At 35.1% G+C, this 20175-nt stretch overlaps 2 protein-coding genes across 3 annotated transcripts; both read right to left on the bottom strand.

The window, feature by feature from the left end:
- Positions 1 to 2020: 2020 nt before the first annotated feature.
- Positions 2021 to 3340, bottom strand: LOC147409386 (EPIDERMAL PATTERNING FACTOR-like protein). Its single transcript, XM_086459300.1, has 3 exons — positions 2717 to 3340; positions 2590 to 2624; positions 2021 to 2502 (listed from the first exon to the last, which is right to left on the bottom strand). The coding sequence occupies exons 1-3, from the start codon at positions 2799 to 2801 to the stop codon at positions 2263 to 2265; spliced, it is 360 nt and encodes a 119-aa protein (XP_086315426.1). The 5' UTR covers positions 2802 to 3340; the 3' UTR covers positions 2021 to 2262.
- A 4618-nt stretch (positions 3341 to 7958) lies between these two features.
- Positions 7959 to 17635, bottom strand: LOC147409385 (alpha/beta-Hydrolases superfamily protein). Of its 2 annotated transcripts, XM_086428363.1 has the most exons (10): positions 17155 to 17628; positions 15184 to 15251; positions 11905 to 11975; positions 11422 to 11691; positions 10658 to 10818; positions 10496 to 10551; positions 10235 to 10287; positions 10034 to 10163; positions 9360 to 9457; positions 7959 to 8211 (listed from the first exon to the last, which is right to left on the bottom strand). In XM_086428363.1, exons 1-10 carry the CDS (start codon positions 17427 to 17429, stop codon positions 8140 to 8142), a joined length of 1254 nt encoding a protein of 417 aa, XP_086284489.1. In that variant the 5' UTR covers positions 17430 to 17628; the 3' UTR covers positions 7959 to 8139. The 2 variants fall into 2 exon arrangements, 1 of the variants encoding a protein (XP_086284489.1); XR_015173599.1 differs by lacking the exon at positions 7959 to 8211 and having other exon boundaries at positions 11411 to 11691; positions 17155 to 17635.
- Positions 17636 to 20175: the final 2540 nt, after the last annotated feature.

Raw genomic sequence — 20175 nt, 5'->3', positions numbered from 1 at the left:
TGATTTTCTAACGTTCCTTCTGACACACGCCCCCAAAGGGCCTTGACGTGGCATGAGTTAGAACCATAGATTATTTCCCTTGAGATACACAATTATACATTCCCATAAACATTTGAAATTATGTATCTTGAGAAAAAGAATCTATGATTCTAGTACATGCCACGTCAGAGCGACTATGAGGGCGTGTCAGGCCATCATTATTCTTTTTAAAGTAGGAGATATATTCACTTTTTTATAATAAAAAAAATCATGAATTATGTACAAAATATTAAAGTACAATTGAAAATGATACAATCATTTTTTATTTGAAAATGCTGAAATAACATGAAATTGACATCGTTTGGGACATTGCTGACGTGGACGTATTTATAGAAATCATATATGCTTTTACATCGAGATATGAGTGAGAAGCATCTTTGTTTATGTGAACACCAATGTCCCAAACGATGTCAATTTCTATGTTACTCCATCACGACTCTTTTATTTTATTTTTTGGTGCTAGATCTTGAAAATGAGGGAATTTAAGTTATTGCTCATTAATCACACAATATGAAAGTTAAGGGGGGATGTTGAAAACGTATGTACAAAGCATCACCAATATTCATGCAAACGTAGACGGGTATGTCTAATTAATCAACCTTGATTTTCAGCAAGTACAGAAGGGATGGGAGGAAACATATTAAGAGAAATTACTTAATAGATCGTTGCGATAGGGATGTCTTTTTAAAGGCACCAATAAAATGTCAAAATCAATTTTTTGAGATTTATGATTCATATAATTGATCTCCATAATTTAAATGTTGATCTCAATGAATCATGTTCTAATGTTGAGATGAATCTATTGGACAAAAAGTTAATTTCAATGAATTGAATCTCCAACTTGACAATTTGGATTTTAACCAACAATCCTCCACTTTTCATTTGAAGGACGATAGATATTAAGGTGATTTATCATTTCGTGAGCTAAAAATGAGTCATTTACAATTCTGACTAATTGTTCAATTTAATTATCAAAATGTGAATTATCACGTTTTTATTAAAAAAAAATTAAAAACAATAAACGAATTCGACGATTTTGAAGTGGTAATTTTGAAGTTTTAAAGTAACTATTTCCAATTAGTCACTTTAAACCCGTGAAATTACCACTTTAAAAATCTTTGAAATCGTTATCATTCATGTGTTTGGTAATGAACAGTCAGTGGGAAGCGTAAATTCATCCCAAGTGAATCACTTTTTCGTAAATATCCCAAGATATTATTAGATCTCCCCTTGAACACACCTGTGGAGATCTCATTGCAGTCACGCTTATAAGAAAAAATTGATGAGAAGATATTGAGTGAAGGACAGATAGGATCGCCATATCACTAGAGATCCCACTCATTAAGTTTTGCAATCGAACTAACAGAACAGATCCTCTCTCTCTCTCTCTCTCATGTCATAAAAAAACATTAAATGTCGTCCCCCTCCCAAAAGATCACTTTATATGATTGTTGAATAGCCCTCACCGAAGCTCAAACTTAATAACAAAACATAATTAATCCTCAAAAGAACACAAATTAAATGTCGTCTCCCTCTCCAAAGTCCTCTTTGTTTTGCTTTTGGAGACACCAAATACAACGTAATTTTTCAAGTTAGAGGAGAGGAGCCCTTTCCTTATTAAGATAGTGAGGAAATAGACTTTAATAAGCCTCATCCATCGTATAAAAGACCTCGAGATGCCTAAAGATCTTGAGATTTGTTATGAATATCAAGAATGGTTGGTGTGGGGTTATTAGCAAAAGTTAGTGTGATAATAGCAGCTCTCATTCTAGATTGGAGTGCATGGGGAAGGATAAATGTGTAACAGATAAGATCTCTTGTGCAGATAACACTGACAAGACCTTTCATGTGAAGAAGATGGCGTGTGCAACAGCCAAATAAATACACTAAACCCACCATCTCCTATTTTATTGAGCAAAGATCATCAAATATCATTGCCAAAAATTTGCTTCAAACACACAACTGCTCTCATCCTCTCAAATTTAAATTTTAAACATCAAAAGCTAAGATAATATCTCCATTGTACATTAATGGTTTTTGAGATTACAAGGTAAATAATAAAAGAAATACTTCAAAAACCATATTTTTCACTGAGGGGAGACAGTGAGAGATCACAGAAAGCAAACAAAAATAGAGAAAGAATGTTCACTTGGAAGTATCTTTCATATCCACAAATAAATTGGTTTTTCATAAATTGTTTCTTATGTGAACTTAGTTCTTCAATCAAGGGTTGAAGATCATGTTCCCACATTTGCATTTCCAACTCATGGGCTTGTAGTTGGAGCTATCTTCAGCTCTTGTTGATGCTGTAGAGAAGTGTTTGCTGTTCTTGCTTTTGTTTTGTTGTGGGATTGCAGGCACTTGAACTGCTTCACAATGCCCACACGTGCGGCATCTCCTCTCACATCTTGGAGGTCTTGAACCAATCTGAGCTCTCACAATTACTTTCTCTTCACCTCCCATCTATAAAAAAAACCCACAGACCTCCATTAATTACAGTTGAAAATTGTAAAATTTTTCAAGAAAGAGAAATGTAGAAGAAAAACTTACTTGGGTAGTCTCAATAAGTTTGAAAACTGTTCTACCTGCAACAAGACCAAAATGGGTAAAATTAAGTTCAATTAAAATTGCACTTTCTGATGAAGTTGATTTAAAAATTAAACAGAAATCCATTTACCTTCAGCCATGAATCTAACTTGGGTCGAACTCGAAACCAAGAGAATGATCAAGGATATGATAAGATGGTGATGTTTGTGACCCATTACCGAGTTCTGACTGAGTGAGTGAATGAATGAAAGAAAAAAAGGAGAGATTTCTACTAAATGGGGTGTTATTTCGTTGAGAGGAAGCAGAGAGATTAAATAGAGAGAGTGGTGTGGGGGGGCTTTAAGAGAATGGGAAATCTGAAAAAGTGTCTCAAAGAAAAAGAGGTCAGTAATTGAATGCAGACTATAACGCACAATACGAATTTTTTTTTTCTTGATGTTGTTGATGGAACGTCCGAGGACAAGGAGTATTGCAGAAGATTAAAAGAAAGAACGAAAGGAACCCCAAAACGGCAGAATGAACCTTAACATCGGTTCATGAGCCCTCAACAGAGAGAAAGAGAATGACAGAGAAGTATGAGAGTGGGCACTACTGTAGTCTGGAGAGAGAGAGAGAGACCCAAAGAAGAAACCAAAACAGCAAAACCACAAAAACGTAGATGGAGAGAGATTGGGGTGGGAAACGGACATGAAATTACAGCTGTGATATTTGGGGATATCGCTTTCCTTCTTTTTGTTTATTTGTTTTATTGTGTGTGTGTGGGTGTGTTTTCTTGTGAGACTGAGGAGTTCCACCAAAACACGCCAGATCTTCCTTCACCATCACCCACACAGTCCCATATATACATACACATATATACTCACTCACTCACTCTCTATTGTGCAGATAAAGAAAGAAAGAATATATACGCTGCTACTGCTACTACTGATGCTGCAGTAGATCATCGCTCGTATGGTACGTATCTCCCTCGATATATCAATCAAGTTAATCCACAAAACAAAATAAAAGATTTTAATGATTTGTCTCTTCTCATGTTATATCTTCTTTCCTTATTATTCCTGAATTCCTCATGATTTGCATTATTATTAGACCTGTGGTCCTCTCTCTCTCTCTGTACATTTTTTTAGCCGTCCTACACTGACCATACTGCGTTCAACACTTTTTTTTTTTTTTTTTATAGAGAGCCGTCCATTTTAACAATCGCATCTCCAGTAAAAGCATCTACAGTTTTGTGTACAAGATGTGATAATATGACTCCCCCTCTTTGGCATACTCAATTGACTCTCCTATCGGTGTGATAGAATTATAGACTTTATGCCTCAGGATATACAACTACACATGCCTGTATACACAATTTCACAAATTTGTAGAGATGCACGGTTGTGCATCCTCAAGCATAAAGTCTATAGTTCTATCACAACCCCACGTCAAAGGAGTCAATTGAGTATGTCACGTGAGAAAGTCATATTATCACCACTTTGTGTATACCACCACGTGAGTGCAATGACAAAGCAGTATAGCATTTTTTTTTTTTTTAATATATAATTTGCTCGTCCCTAATTTACGAAATAATCATAGTTAGCTTCGGTATGAATATGAATGGTTAAATGGGATTTTATGAAATTTCGGATTGATTTTTATTTGAGAAAAAAAATCTTTCCATTTTTTATATTTTGAGGGAATCATTGATAAAGGGTCCACGTTTGCCTCTCCTAGCTGATTTGGTGGGGTTTGCTTGATGCAGGTATCATCAAGCAGACATTGAGAGCTGCCACGTGTAAATTGTTCATGGGGAGCATTGAGTATTTAATGATTTGAGTGGTTGGGAAGAAAGTCATGAGAAGGAGCGAGAGGTGTCAGAGTAAATAGCTGGATTCCAAGATTAAGATCCCAGAAAAAAGGTCAGGATCCCTTAGAAGTTAGAATCCATGGACACGTGAGTTGACGACGACTAGTCTATTATTACTAAGCAACTCGGCAAAAGGCTATATAGAGGAAAAGTTTGAAAGTATAATCAGATTTATCATCCCGTGCGTGTTACATATGTAAGTGGGACTGGGTGTATAAACAATCCACATCCGAATCCAAATCAAATGTATATAATAAAAATCAGTAGAAAAAGAGTAGGAATGAGCCCAAGAACGCATAACCTGTTCTATTTATCCCAATGTGGGGATGAACTCATTTTAGTTGAATCTGATTAAGAAAGTTGGACAGATGGTATATCCACACATGCACATTGACAAAAATAATTGATTTGTCTAATTAGATGGATTGACACATTGTTGATTGTTAACGACGTCATTCTAATATAAAGTTATTAATCTACAAAGGTAGTTTACCTATATAGGAGATGTGTACTAACACATTGATGCATACTTACATCATCTTAGTATAGAGGATAGAATTTGATATGGTGCTTACATATGTCAATATTTCTGAACATGATATTTACGAAAGAATCTATGATAAATCCGAGTACCTAAAATTCCATAGTACTAAGTATTGAGCAAAGCACGTGGATTGCCACACTAACACCAACCCACATCATTTAAGTATGGATGGGCATACTTTGTTGAATGTCAACGATTGTTCGTTAGGTCATGTGTTAGCTTCTATGAGTATGATATCGGTTGGAAAATTCGTGAGACCCCAGTGTATACTAAACTCTATGAAGAAGGGTTCATTTGAAGGTAAATGAATGCAATCATTCCCTCTTGATGCCTAAATTCTACCATATTTTCTGTTGACTAGATCGTTGAAGTATGTTCATAAGTCACTACTGGCGAAGCTCAAGTTGCAATTCCACTTCCAACACAAACTTTAGTTTAGATCGAGGAAGTTAGTGGAACAAAAGGCATGACCAGATTTTGTACTCATAATATTTTATGAAACTAGGATCCAAAATCAATGTTCTAAGAGCCAAAGTAGGCAAGTCAATCGGTGGCTTGAATCAGACCAACAAGCCTTCCTAGGTTGAGTTGATTGGCAAAATCAATTTATGAGAAAATGGTATGATCCATCAGGGGCAAAGCCAGGATTTTGCCCATGTGAGGGCAAACCAAGCATAGAAATTTTTTTGTGGGGATAACTAAGAGTGAAAAAAATTAGTTGTTGGGGCAACTAAGCATGAATTTTTTTTTTTTTTTTTTGTGGGGACAATGGTGGCAGATTTTTTTATCTGCCGCTAAAATCTATCACAATAGCTCACTAATCGATAGACTTTGAAAATTCTTGTGGGTGCAAGTTCCTCCACAACCCCTTGTAAATTCGCCCCTGGATCTATCTCATTGAACTAATTGCACTGATAAATCAATTGACCTGTTTAGATCAATGAAGAGGTGGGCGTAATGAAATTTAGAAAATAAATAGACTTATATATATATATATATATATAGGGAAATGTTCAGCAACAAACATTTTGACAAACATTTTGGCAAAACATTTTTCAAAATATGGGTTAGAGGTTTTGGAATGGGCTGATTTTTGGTGAGGATGATCTCTTCGGTGAGGAGATCATCATCACCAAAAATCAGCCCATTCCAAAACCTCTTACCCATCAAAAATGGCTTACAAAAAATGGACGGTCCACGATTTCCCAACTTGTAAACATGGGGTTAGAAGTTTTGGAACGGGCTGATTTTTGATGAGGATGATCTCCTCACCATAGAGATCATGCTCATCAAAAATCAGCCCATTCCAAAACCTCTAACCCATGTTTTGAAAAATGTTTTGCCAAAATGTTTTGCCAAAATGTTTGTTGCTGAAAGGGACCCATATATATATATATATATATCTATATATATATATATATATGTGGGTCAAGATTCGTGTACACATATATTTACAACGTGTTTTGTCCTATGTGAGCTAAAAGTTTCGGATTGATATGATTTTTGGTGAGGATGGTCTCTATGATGAGGAGATCGTCCTCACCAAAAATCAGTTCAATTCGAAACTTTTAACCCATGTAGGATAAAACACATTGTAGATATATATATAATAGGATTAGGATCCATATATCTACAACATGTTTTGTCTTATATGGGCAAAAAGATTCAGAATGGGCTGATTTTTTTTTTTTTTTTTTGCAAAGATGATCCCCTCACCATAAAGATCATTCTCACAAAAAATCAGCCCATTCCAAGCCTTTTTAATATTGTAACTTTATGCATCTACAGATCCTGACCCATATTAAATATTTCGTATTATGTTAAATAATAGTTAGTTATCATTACTAGCTTCTACTACTAAAAGAGAAATGTTTATGCTTATTTTACTCCTTTTTTTTTTTTTTCCAGGATTTTTCATATTAATAATGAAATTTCCAGTTTTGGATTGGAACGGTCCAAAACGGCCACAGGTCAATGACCGGCCTGGTTTTTAAAACATTGGACAAAACACTCCGAAAGAGCACCACTGGGCATGCAAACCCAACTCTAGCAAGCACGGTAAACTGCACAGATAACATGCCCAAACGAGATGCTTTACTGGCAGTTATTTCTCCTGCTGAGCCATTTCAGAATTTTGATAGTGCAATCAATCCGTTAGTTTCTTGACAGAATCTGATTAATATACTTGTCAAATAACATAATAATACATGCACCAAGTGTACCAGATCAAAGAGTCATTTTTTCTACTTTTGTTAAAAAAGATAAGAGTGAATTGAATTGCTGATCAGGTGAGGGCATTTAATTCCTCTGTTATTATCACAGACTTCAGTATTTCCTTGTTTATATGTGTTATGTGAATTTCTTAAAGAGAAAAATGTCACTAATTGGGCTTGTCAGAATTTTGCTAAATTTTGTCCTTTTTTTTTTTTTTTTCTTCCTATACGTAGCGTGGGTCTCTCTCTCTCTCTCATATTCAACATTCTGAAAATGGAGTACGGGTAAGGAAGCTGAACCACTTCCCTCTCACGTTTTCACTCTTTTAAGGGTTGGGAAGTCTCACAAAAGCATAGGTGGGTTGAACTCTCCCTCCCATGCTCCTTCAGTCTCTACTACTGAAATTACATGCACAGGAGACAACAGAACCACAAAATAGACTAATAGAGACATTTAATGCCACTTAATACTCCCTAGCATAGCATCACTGTCTGAGTGCCCAAACAGATAAAATCAATCTTGTTTTGATAACAATTAGGGTCTCACAACTCACAAGCATTCAATTCCTCTTATACAGATAATCCCTGATAATCAACAATGATTGGAAACATCAAGGCTACTCTAAAAAGAAAATTTATGTCTTAATCCATACCATTACACATTGAATATCATTGGAATATTTCCCATATTGTAAAATAGAGTTTGAAATTAATTGTGGTCGTCTCTTACATGACACACTTTTCCCTGCATTAACTCAAGTCAAAATTATTGTAAACCTCTATCTTTTATATATATATTGGTATATTTGATATGCTACAAGGGGAGACAATTACATCTCTGCATACTTTCTTATGCTTACATTTAAAAATAATGATAAGCAGTGCATACATACCTCCATTTTCGGAAAACAAATTTGCTGTAGGTAAATAGGATAAATTAGCTTGCATTAAAGGGTGAAATTGTCGATCACATGTAGAATTACATCAGCACCATCAGAATTGATGCAGTAAGTCTTCACCTGAATACAATGACATGGCAAGAACAAAGGGTCACCTACATTTTGTTTTTGGATAATTTAACATAATTGAAAAAAACTATGAAAAATAAACATTAAATTAAATGTATATTGAGGCCAAAAAAAATGAACTAGTTCTTATACAATGTCAATTCTCAATCATTAATATCTTCTATTTTAGTAACCCAATCAAGTAAAAAGTAAAAATACTTCGTTTTTTTTTGGGTATAAATTAACCAATATTTAAGCTAAAAAGAGCACTGAATGCATCAGACATAGGCATGACCCAATTTGTCATCATAGATAATACTACATAGTTCACAAGGAGGTTTGAAATGTCACAAAGAAGTCTTCTCTTGCCACCCTCTTAGCCAGCAAGTCAAATCCAAAATTAGACTCCACCTATTCTTAAGGAGCAACTCAAACTCATAGTTCCCAGCTTCCTTACAATTCTAAACCAGCTAGTGAATTTCCCACACAGGTGGAAAGACCTATTTTTTATAGCCAAAAACATGAGTTATGAGTTTGTTTCAATGATAACTTTCCAAGGGCTCCTTTATGTGAAGCAGTTGGAGAGATCTTGACTCCTAGTACACCTAAGCCTGATTATTAGGAGAGCCAATCACAAGCCCATTAATGAATCAACAAGAAACTGCCAAGATTGTGATCAAAATTTATGTTGTTTTCTGAAAGTCAAATTCCCCTGATAAAACCTAGTGAATGAATCTACGTAAAAGTGTAAAACCTTCATAACCATGTGGATGGTGCCCTTAACTTGTGTGCCATGTTGCCAGGTGACTGTACAAACTGCTAGGTATCATGTGCCATGGGATGCCAGTTGAGCTGTCAGATGGGATCCTCATAGGGATTATGGATTGCTAGGCCCAACCCAGTTGCCAAGCAACAATGCCCATCATAATGGTGCCCCAATGGAGGGTGTGCTTGATAGGTTGCTCAAGGGATTATGCATTGTTCATTTCTCAAAATGTTAGATGTGTGTGCAATAAATTACACATAATCTGAGCCAGATATGTGGCATCTTGATATAGAATCAGACCCCATAGTAAAGAAACCCAATCAATGCCTAGGAATGTGTTCAAGATAAACAAAACTATTCTTGCATAATAGGATTGAGAAAAGAAGAAACTTGCCTGAATTGTGCTGTGAGCGAAAAACCTCTGTTTACTTCTGCGGAAACTAACGTCGACCCTTTCCCAACTCACTTTAGTCAGACCTCTGATCATTTCCTCTGCACATGTAGAAAACAAATAAGAATGAAAATGAGACTCTGTCCAGAAAGATAGAAGAACCAATCAGTATTTCTCATAAATAACTTTTCTTTGCAAATGCAAAAGATAACTCATTTTTTACTTGTTGAACACTATATGGATGTTTCTTATCTGCTCATGTTTCATGGATTTTTGAGAATCATCTGCTTCCCCACTCCCCTCCCCCACCCCCACCCTTATTCCTCTTCCTTCAACTATGTGAGAATTTCACAATTTCACAAATCGAGTAGCTGAATGAGAAAAAAAATTACAACTGAATATTCAACATGGAAAAGGGAAAATTTGTGAAATTATATTTTATATCACAACTAATTTATAAACATGTGAGAAGTATTTATGTCTGATAACTCCACTAGCACCCAGGTTTTATTACGACTTATGAGAGATTTTAACTTATATAACTATGCCCTTCAGAACTTCCTAGGAAGCAATTTATGGTTTCTAGTTAAATCAAGAGGAGATTTGAGGATCTTCTGTTCTCAACTAGTTGCTTTAAAAACAATTTTGAAGTTTAAAATGGAGCTGAGGGGGCAAACCTTCCATGTCACTTGTCTTGTGCCGCTTGACTTTGGGATCCACAAGGACTTCCTGCTGAGAACTGCCAACTTTTGGTGCCTCCACATTTACAATATGTGGGTATCTGTCATTGTTTGAAAGGTGTTGACGCTGGAAAGGATAATATGATTAGAAGAACAGAAGACAAACTGTAAAACTTCTCTAGTTGCGGAAAACTTTACCTTTGGAAGCTCGTTCTGACAACGTATCGACGAAGTACTCCACCCCACCATAGCTTTTAAACGAGTTAAGTCCTTTACCAAGGTCAGAGGCTATAAAATTAACTGTAAAACATGTGGTAGTATATCTATATGATCATCCATCACCGATTCATTATGAGCCATGAAGTGTCAGACAGTGAGAGACAAGGAGTGACTATTCGGACATCGGATTTTAAGCATTTTCACTTAATATCTAGACTACAAAATCGTAGAAGAGGATACCGTCAAAGCATGCATTTGAGTAGGTAACACGGCGCCTAAATGATTGCAAAGCAGACCTGAATAGAAAAATGAGAGTTCATGATGAGATGGTCTGTTTGAAATATAAATACATGCTCATGAAGAAGATTTGCGGAAAAAACACTATAATTTAGAAGGCCAGACATGAATTGAATATCTCTGCAGTCATTGACCATTTGAAGAAGAAGAGGAGGCTTCCCATTATCATTGTCAGTGAGGAAAAGATGTTTTCCAGTTCTCCCAAGCATCCATGATGTATGATGTGCTGATTTTTCCAGAATGCGAAGGCCACAAAAAGCTGGGACCTGCACAAATATTAACTTTGCTCTAATGAGAATAAGAGATGAAACTGCAGTGCAAAAAATTTTCTACTACAGCACAAAAGTTTCATCATCATCATTCATCTATGCCCTAACCCAAATATTGGAATCAGCAACATGAATTATATTTATCTTCAATAAAGGCGTGTGTCTTCAGCTCTTTTCATACAACCTTCGTCCACATCATTTTGAACATCCTATCACTTTTAAAGATGCTTCAACTTGCACCAAAGCACTCCTTCTAATTGGCACCGTCAATGTTCTTCATTGTACATGCCGATCCATCTCACATTCGCTCCCCTTTATTTCTTCTCCCGGTGGGCCATTCTTAAATCTCCTCAAATGTACTCATCTCTGATTTTGTTGATAACTAAAGATTAATCGTGAATCCTAGCAATCTATAAAAGATTAAAGATATGAAATTTTGTAGACAACCGAAAAGAATATAATGTCCAAAAATGGTTTGGGATACAAACACTAACTTAAATATATGTCATTTTTTGCATTCAACATCAAATAGACTAAGATGAGATGATTTCTAGATAAGTGACTTAATGAAATGTTAGAAGGCAGTCACCATGTAATCACCTGCTTATGCCCTCTTGTTCCAAGGTGCGGTGTCGCAAAAGTTATGAAATTCATGGGCTCCAATCCAGCAATTTTTCCTTCTAATTTTTCTTCCATGCATGGATTTCCAGAACCATCATCCCTACAGTCTCCATTTCCTTCAGAAGGTTCCCTTATGGGGTTTAGTCCGTAAAGCCTACCAATAGCATATCTTGCTATCAGCCCACCTAATGAGTGTGCCACAAAGGAAATCTTTTGAAGCTCTGGCTTCCATTTTATAATTGATATTACCTGAAAAACACAATAATCTCAGAGTACTAAGTTTCTGACCTTAGGGGAATTCTTTCAAACAAAAATAAATAATTGCAATTAATAATCTGAAGTTGAACTGAAATAAATGAATCCACTGCTTGGCTTCATTCTGATTTTTAAATAGTAAAGAAAAGCTTGAGTCTCAGAAAAGGCAAAGCAATGTTGACATTAAACAAGGGAAACGCCATGCACCTCTTCTGCTAATCTGTCACCCATTATGTCAACGCCATCAAAAGTTAAAGTTGCAGAATTACACTCGCTGCCTGCATAATTTTTTGTAACAAAATTCTGTTCACATTAACAACTAAACCCAAACTTGATTGTGAAATCAAAGCATATATGAAGATAATATCAGACAGAAATTATATAATCCTTCTCTTGCTGACTTAAATCACCATGATCAGGACAAAAAAATAAGTACCTTCGATAGAACTGTTGCAACAGATATCAAACCTTACGACCATTAGTAGAGGGCAAAAATACAAGCCATAGAAAAGGTGAAAGGGAACTGACAAGCAAAATAAGAGGTAACTTCAGGTACATGCATTACAACAAGAAAACAGATATCCTATGTTCACTAGGATGCCCAGATATGGATATAGATATGAACACCAATTTGGGAACTAGAGTATGATCTTCATTTCCCAGGATCTAGGATTACATTTTTTTCTTTCAAAAATAAAAACAGAAGGGAAGTTTTTAGGCGTTGTGTGTTTTGAGATTTGAGATACTATACAATCGAAGGGAATCAACTGAATCCAATCAAAAAAGGAGGGATTTCTTTTAGGTTTAGGAAAGGGATAAAGAAAACGGGACTCAAGATGCAAATCTAATCAATAATTAATAAGTAATCCGCCCCAAAAGGGGGTCCATATCCCATCCTATATTTTATACCATGTACCATTATGTAGTTTTTATTAGTTTGAGTACCATTTTAGTTTTATGTAATGCCAATCACAAAGAAACTTATATTATGAAGTTTCTAACAAATATAACATTTTTATATGTTTGGTTTATAACAAAATTGTTAGAAGTTACGATAGTGATAAATAGTGCAAACCAAGTCTGTTCTACAAGCTCATGAATGACATAATTAACTTCTCCATTTTGTCTCTTATGTTTGGAACACAACTTGACTTTTCTTCGGTAGCATACTATAGGCACCCCATTTTTACATCCGCCTGAATTAGCGATCCGTCACCAGATTGCTGTGGATTCCTAATGATGAGCGCAAAGAACTCGAAAGCTTAGGAGAGGCCTTCTTCCAATTCCCTCCAAGTCTAGTTTAGACGCTAGTATACTTTGCAGCTAAATTATCATGGAGACATATAGCTGATAATTTAAATATAGTTATAGCCTAACCAAGTTAGGAAACTAAGCACTGTAGTTCATGAGAGACTGAAGTAGACTATTATGTAAATTTTCTATGGAATGGTTATTATTCTTATTAAGCTCACAAATTATAATATTTGTTACATGTGCCAATTTAGGGTTTGAAGAAGAGAGAAGATGAGGAGAAAAGGGGAGGAGTTGAACTTTACTCCAACCCTAGGGATCCATCCCCTTTTATATTATTAAAATAATAAAGAGAGGAAATTACCTATTTACCCCGACACTATATATTGTCTTAACAATCCCCCTCAAGCTGGAGAATATATATATATATATATATATATATATATATATATATATCATATAATCCCAGTTTTTTACAAATATAACTCACTCTATCACTCCTCAAAGACTTAGTGAACAAATCAGCTAACTAATCTTCAAACTTGATATATGATGTAGCTATTTCATCAGTAGGGAGTTTCTCACAAACAAAATGACAATCCACCTCAATGTGCTTTGTTCTCTCATGAAACACTGGATTAGAAGCTAGATCAATAGCTGCCTAGTTTTCACAAAGAAGACTTGCAGGTGTCTCCACTATGAAACCTAATTCCTGAAGAAAATTTCTCAATAAAATCAGTTCACAGGATGTGTGAGACAGAAAATTTCTAGAAACTTACTCAGTTGCTCTAATTCTAGTGCCTGGGCTGAAGGTTGTTTTCAGCATCACGATACAGCAGTTTGCGACCCCCAATCCAGTGATTTAATCAATGATATAAAGATGACCTTCGCTTCATCTTTTTGGGTTGATGTTAATACAGTAGGTCATGGTGCTTAAAAAATATACCGAACTCAGTGTTGCCTAGGGTGCATCAAATATTCAAAGTTCCTTGTAGACGAACATTAAGCACCCCTTATAGATGTGTGTGATTGAGTACCACCTGAATAATAACCATGGAATAAAAGAAATAATAGGAAATTTAAAGGTGTTACATACTACGGTAGTAATGAAGTGATAACTAGTAATCTTAGTGCTCCTTTTCATCACAACTCAAATATGTTTTTTTCCCTGGCCAATATTGAGTTGCATCACAGCCTTTGGATGCTTAAAAGCTGCTAACAGGTGTTGGAAAAAATTTAGTGGCACCAGGTGATAGCAATGGTCCATAGAAGATTGCTCTTTAGGGGACCAGGAAAAGTAATATCAGGTATCTACTAAACCTGATGTAATATCAGCCTTTGGATGCTTGGAAACTGCTTATAGATATGACATGAAGCTCATTCCATTTCTCTGTCTCAGAGAAGCAAACTATGTTATGGCTCCTCCGTCATCCTATGTCGAGAAACTAGATGAATTTTTTCTCTTGAGCTTCCCTCCCTCTCCCATATGTTCATATTTTCTGTGATTTCTGTATTTTCTGCTCACATGATGAATTCTTCATTTCTCATTCTTTTCTCTTCCAAATCTATGCTACACTGATATGGTGGTAAAAGTTAGAAGCCCACTATTGTACAAGTTTTGAATTCTAGGAACCCTATAAAACAGAGGGTGAAGATTAATCAGTGTACTAAAATATAGATTTTCTGGCAGATGCAGCATAATTTCATGTCATAAAAGAAGTAATGTTTTTCATGACTTGTATTAAATACTAATAGACAAAGCCATAAAATAATGCAATAATAATATATTTGTCTTGGAGGAACTCTGTTGACCAAAGTGTAACTTTTACAATATCATACATGATAGATGTCAATCTATTTCGTGCAAGTTAGGTGAAAAAAAGAAAGAAAGAAAGAAAATTATGTAGAACTGTGACACCAGAATCTTTTGGAGTGTTGGAATCCCAACATGTTCATGTAGTTCAGTTGGGTACCATGCAACATAATTCCTAAGGCATCGGTTTCCCTAGAGAAAGTTCAACCCTCTATCATAAACCATCAAGTTTTTCATGAAAGGTACAAAGGAAAAAAAGCTTGTATACATCCAGAAGACTTGAAGCAAAGAGAATATTAGATAATGATAGTAACCAATTCAAGAACACTCACCTCAGTCATCGTAAAGAGAGCATGAAAAATCTAAAGTCAAAGAAGAATGGTGTTAAAAAAAAAAGAAAACTGAAGATGGAGAAAACTCACAATGCACTATAACATCTTGAGGATATCTTTTCAAAAATTGCTTTGCACCATATCTCCAGTTGTCAGCACTATATGGGTGTATACCATAGAAGAAAAAAAAAAGTAAATGTTATTAAAATAATAATGTACAGATAAAAATTCCATTGTACAGTCTTGGAGCACAAAGAATAACAGAAATTCCTTAACTCATACATTAACCTTACCCTTCCTAAGTACTTTTCTGATACTAAGTTGTAGGATAAACTAGCAAAACATTTAGCTCTTGATCTACAAGAGACGATTTTCAAGTTGATATACAAGAGACATTTTTCAAGCAACGATATTGGAATTCCCCAAGTGTTATTTCAACACTCAGTGCAACAAGGTGGAGAAAAAAAGATGCAAAACACTCAGGTAATTGTGTTCAAACGCCAAACATCTGAATTGATCATACGTTTTAGTTAAAAAAAAAATAAAAATAGTGCAGTTGTGAAAAAAAATTGCTCAACATTCTTCTCCATCTCTCACAGCCGATCATTTGGTTATCTTGTTATTTTCCATTTATTTAGATTTGTACATGTATTAGATGGTTGTAACTTAAAGTTCAAGAAGGGGCTTAGACCCATAGCTCAATTGGTTTGACACATTGCAAAACAACTTTGAGGTCGTGGGTTCAAGTCCAGCTTACCCAATAATAATAAAAACATAAAGTTCAAGAAGCTCTTATTCACTTTAGCCGGCCACCTCTAGTTCCATGAGATCCAAACCATAATTGTTAACACAATTTTTATATTTTGCTACGTAGACTTCATTTTGAGAATTCTAATCCCATTAGTCAACACTCTTTAATTTGAAAATTTCAGTTGGTGCAAAAGTAAGAAAACAACTGATCACAACAAAAAATATGCTATCAAAGATGTTACTCAACAAGATTGAACAAAGAACTTGGAGAGGCATTTTCAAAATGTTACTCAACAAATGCATATCAGATCAAACTATGGGTCAATAATGCTTTATGGAGAGAAGTTTACAAGACAGAAAGGATGTTTTGGATGCTTCCAAATTTCACTAGAATCAAGAACACCTAAAATACATTAAACCTAACTCTGAGTTTCTAAAAGGAGGGATCAATTAACCTCACACAGGACATCACTAATGACACTAATATGACTTATGAAACACTCAAATCATTCAAAATTTGCAGTTTCATAGTGGTAACTCTAAAATTAAATATTCTCAAATGCAGATTGTCAAAAACATTTACCAAAACAGTTTTGGTTCAGATTTCAGACTTCAAAACCAAAATTCAGAAGTTTTGAACCAGTGATGGAGGGATGCTGGATGAAACTTCTGAAATCTGATTTTTTTTATTCCTAAAATACCTCCTCAGATTTCCATCACTTATCATTTCTTTATACGAACCATAAAACCCTTATTTTTAACTTTTCTACCTCTCCTTCCTCTAACTATGTTGTCGAGGTCTCTCCCCTTTCTCTCATTTCGTGTTTGAAAACCCTATATTTTTATACGAACCCTAATACCCTATATTTTTCAACTAAAAAAATGAATGATTGTTTATTGTTTGAGTACTATCTTGTTGGAATATAATTTCTCGAGTATGAATGTTGGAATATAATTTCTCAATATGAATTAAAGTTGAAAATAATACTTTTGAGGTGTTTGATTTGTTAGAACTCAAAATCATTATGCATAACATGTTATGTTTTTTGGTTAACAATTTATTAAAATTACTAAAGGTAATATTGTCAAAATGGCCACTATGTTTTAAAATTCTTTCTATAATCAGAAGCTTTTAAAAATGATAAACAAACAATCTTTCCAGAATAAGATTTCAGATTTTAGAAAACAGACTTCAGACTTCAGAAGTGTTACCAAACATACCCGTAACTCGTATTTCATGGATTCATCAAACCTTAAGAAGAAAAAGTAATTCGAACCTAATTACCAAATTATCAGAACAAGTGAACCAACCTGCCAACGATTCCATTGACCGTGACAACGAGATGAGTTGGAACTCGACGATCTCCAATACTACCATGATCAATCTCCAGTGTAGTACTGCCGTCCAATTTATCAGGTTTAGAATGATCATGAACTAGCCTTAAAAAACCGAATCTCGGTACAAATCTCCTCTTTTTCTTCTTCTTGATCTCTTTGTTTTGCTTCTTATTTAAATCAGTCTGAGATAATGTCGGTTCCGATTCTTGAACTATTGTTTCAGAACTTCTTTGAGATTGAGAATCCATGTTTTTGTTAGAGAAATATCAATCGAGTAGACGATTCAAACCTCTGTGTTTTCGTGGAATTTAAAAATCGTTAATGAAGAAGAGAGAGAGAGAGAGAGACGATTTGTGGCCTTATAGGTAGTATGGGCAGTTATGTTCTGGTAAGCGTTTCGCATTGTGGGGTTAAGTAAGGAGTTGGGGCTGCCGCTTGTATGTCTGCTAGGCTTTACTAGCGACGTTGGAACCAGTTCGCATCAAAGTCTTTGATTCGTAGGTTCATCTTCGGTCTTGGGATTCGTTCGGTCAAAATGACTAGGTCAATCGAACGGTTGCAAACCTACGGAGAAAGTTCTCTTGATATAAGTTCTAGAAGGGATGGTATAACATTAATGAAGAAGTCAATTTCCACTAATAATAATAACTAAGACGGATAAAGTGATACATTGCAATTGTTCGTTAGGTTGATCCCTTCTCGGTGAATATTTGCGATACGCTTGTGTTTTCGGTCTAATGTGCCGCCGCTTCACATCAGCTTTTTTTCTTCTATAGTAATGCAAAATGGTCCAAATACCCTCATTTTCAACTTTTATTTGAAAATTCCTTAATTTTTCTATTAAAAAAAAATGATGATTTTCTGAGCCCCGCAAACATACTCTCATGATGTGGCATGTGTTGAATAATTGGATTTTTTTCTTGGGATACACATCTGCACATATTTATGGGGATGTGTAATTGTGTATCCCAAGGGAAAAAACTTATGATTTTATGCACACATCACGTTAGGAGAGTATGTTAAAGGAGGAGAGCCAGGTTATCACGACTCTAAAAGAAAAAGTTGTCTTGTCACTCTTCAGTTTTAATGGTAAATTTCTTTTCATAAATTTAATTTTATCTTTAATCCATCATTTTCAGCCTCGCTTTAATCTCTTTTTAAAAATTCTTAATTTCTCTATTCTAAATGCCATCATTTTCTACTTTATGAAAAATTCAATTTTTGCCAAGTTTGAAGGTAGGAAGGAGTAAACAAAGTCTTCAGATTGAAGATGAAGCAAAAAAAAAAAAAAAATTTCCAAAGATTTTGAAAATAAATGATTTTGATGAGAAAAATAAAGGATTTTTTTTTGTTAGAGGTTGAAGATGAGGGCATTTAGGTTATTTTATAAGTCAAGTTAGGCAATGTCATTAGTTTGAAAACAAGAAGTATCTCAAATATTTACCAAAATGTATAAGGATACGTCTAAATCATTCTTGTCATTATTATCATTATTGATTATTAAGGTGAATAGTAGGGGTCGGGCGGGTCAAGTTTGGGAGTCGGGCCCATCGAGCAATCTAATTTGTCTTACTCCCTTGTTTTGATATCCACTTTTTTTTCTTATTTGGTTCCCTGCAACACCTATCTTTCCTATACCTCTATTTTTCAAAGAACCTTACCAACAAATTGATGCACATGCACGCAATCTAAAGGTTAAGACAAGTTAAAAATTTTATTTTTTTTTGAAAGGTCAACAAAGTTAAGACAGACCTAGACCAACTACAACTGCAAGAAAAGCAAACCACTAAAATCTTGGGAAAGAAGAGAAACAAGGGGAGGGAAAGGAGTCACAATCGATCTCCAAACAACCCACACTAGAAAGGGATGAGGCAAGGAAGTCAGTCACCTTGTTGGCTTCCCTAAACACATGCCTGAATCTGACTTCAAAGAAATTGATCGAGAAGCTTTCAATCAACAAAACTAGGTGAAGCATGCACCAAGGGGCACTCTATTTATCTATCAAGACATTGACAAACAGCTTAGAGTTCGATTGGACCTGGATTCTAGAAATTCCTTTTTAATGAACAAGCCTAAGACCATGAATGATACCTTATAACTCATGGTAGATAACTGATATATGATGCTCACATCTAGCCAAAGCAACCAAGACCCTTCCCTCATGGTCCCTAATAACACTAAACCCTACTCTAGATGACGAATAGGACCCATCCGTGTTTAGGTCAAAAACTCCAAGGAGAGGCTTCAACCAAGAGCAAAATAATCTCGACTTATAGACAAAGACACCCTTGGCCCCACCATTGGTGAATGTTAGCAGCACAGACTATGTTTCATTAGACCAAATTAAAATAATTCATTTAAAGGCAATTCTAAGTCAAGTCTCGACCAAATCGATTCATATTCTTAGTGATCGGCCCCTTGTAACGATTGCCAAAATACCCACTACTCATATCAAGCTGAATTAGGTGATCAACTTGGGATTGAATCAGAAATGGTGAAAAAATCAATTGGCTAAAGCTATCTATTAGATATTCGTAGTACAACGAATATTGGATTGCAGGGAAGTTCTCATTAATTTGGTGTTATGGGGTTAATTAAAATATTACCAAAATATCAAGTTGAGCCTTAGAAAGAGCCAAGTAAGGTGGTGTTTGTTTGCGCTATTTTTCAGCGTTTATTGCTGAAAAAAATTAAATTCAACACTTTTGTCAAAATAGTACGTTTGTTTACTCGTGCTTATTGCTGAAAATAAGTGAAAAAAATTCAATACTATTTTGATGCTGAAAAAAAATGCTGAAGCGGTAAGCACTTCGTTTTTTTCAACACGGACAAGTATGCCCTTTGTTTTTTTGAGCATGGACAAGTATGCCCTTATTCTTAAAAGGATATTACCTCTTATATCCCATGAATAAGTATATAAACACCCCACAAATTAATAAACCCACACCATAGCTAAATTATTTTGTCTTATATGGGTTAAAAGTTTTGGAATGA

This window comes from Akebia trifoliata, chromosome 2, assembly GCF_017979445.1.
Source record: "Akebia trifoliata isolate Shusen 1 chromosome 2, ASM1797944v1, whole genome shotgun sequence".
NCBI classification, from domain to species: Eukaryota; Viridiplantae; Streptophyta; class Magnoliopsida; order Ranunculales; family Lardizabalaceae; genus Akebia; species Akebia trifoliata.
The sequence above is the reverse complement of the archived record's forward strand: the minus strand, read 5'-3'. Positions and strand labels throughout refer to the sequence as shown.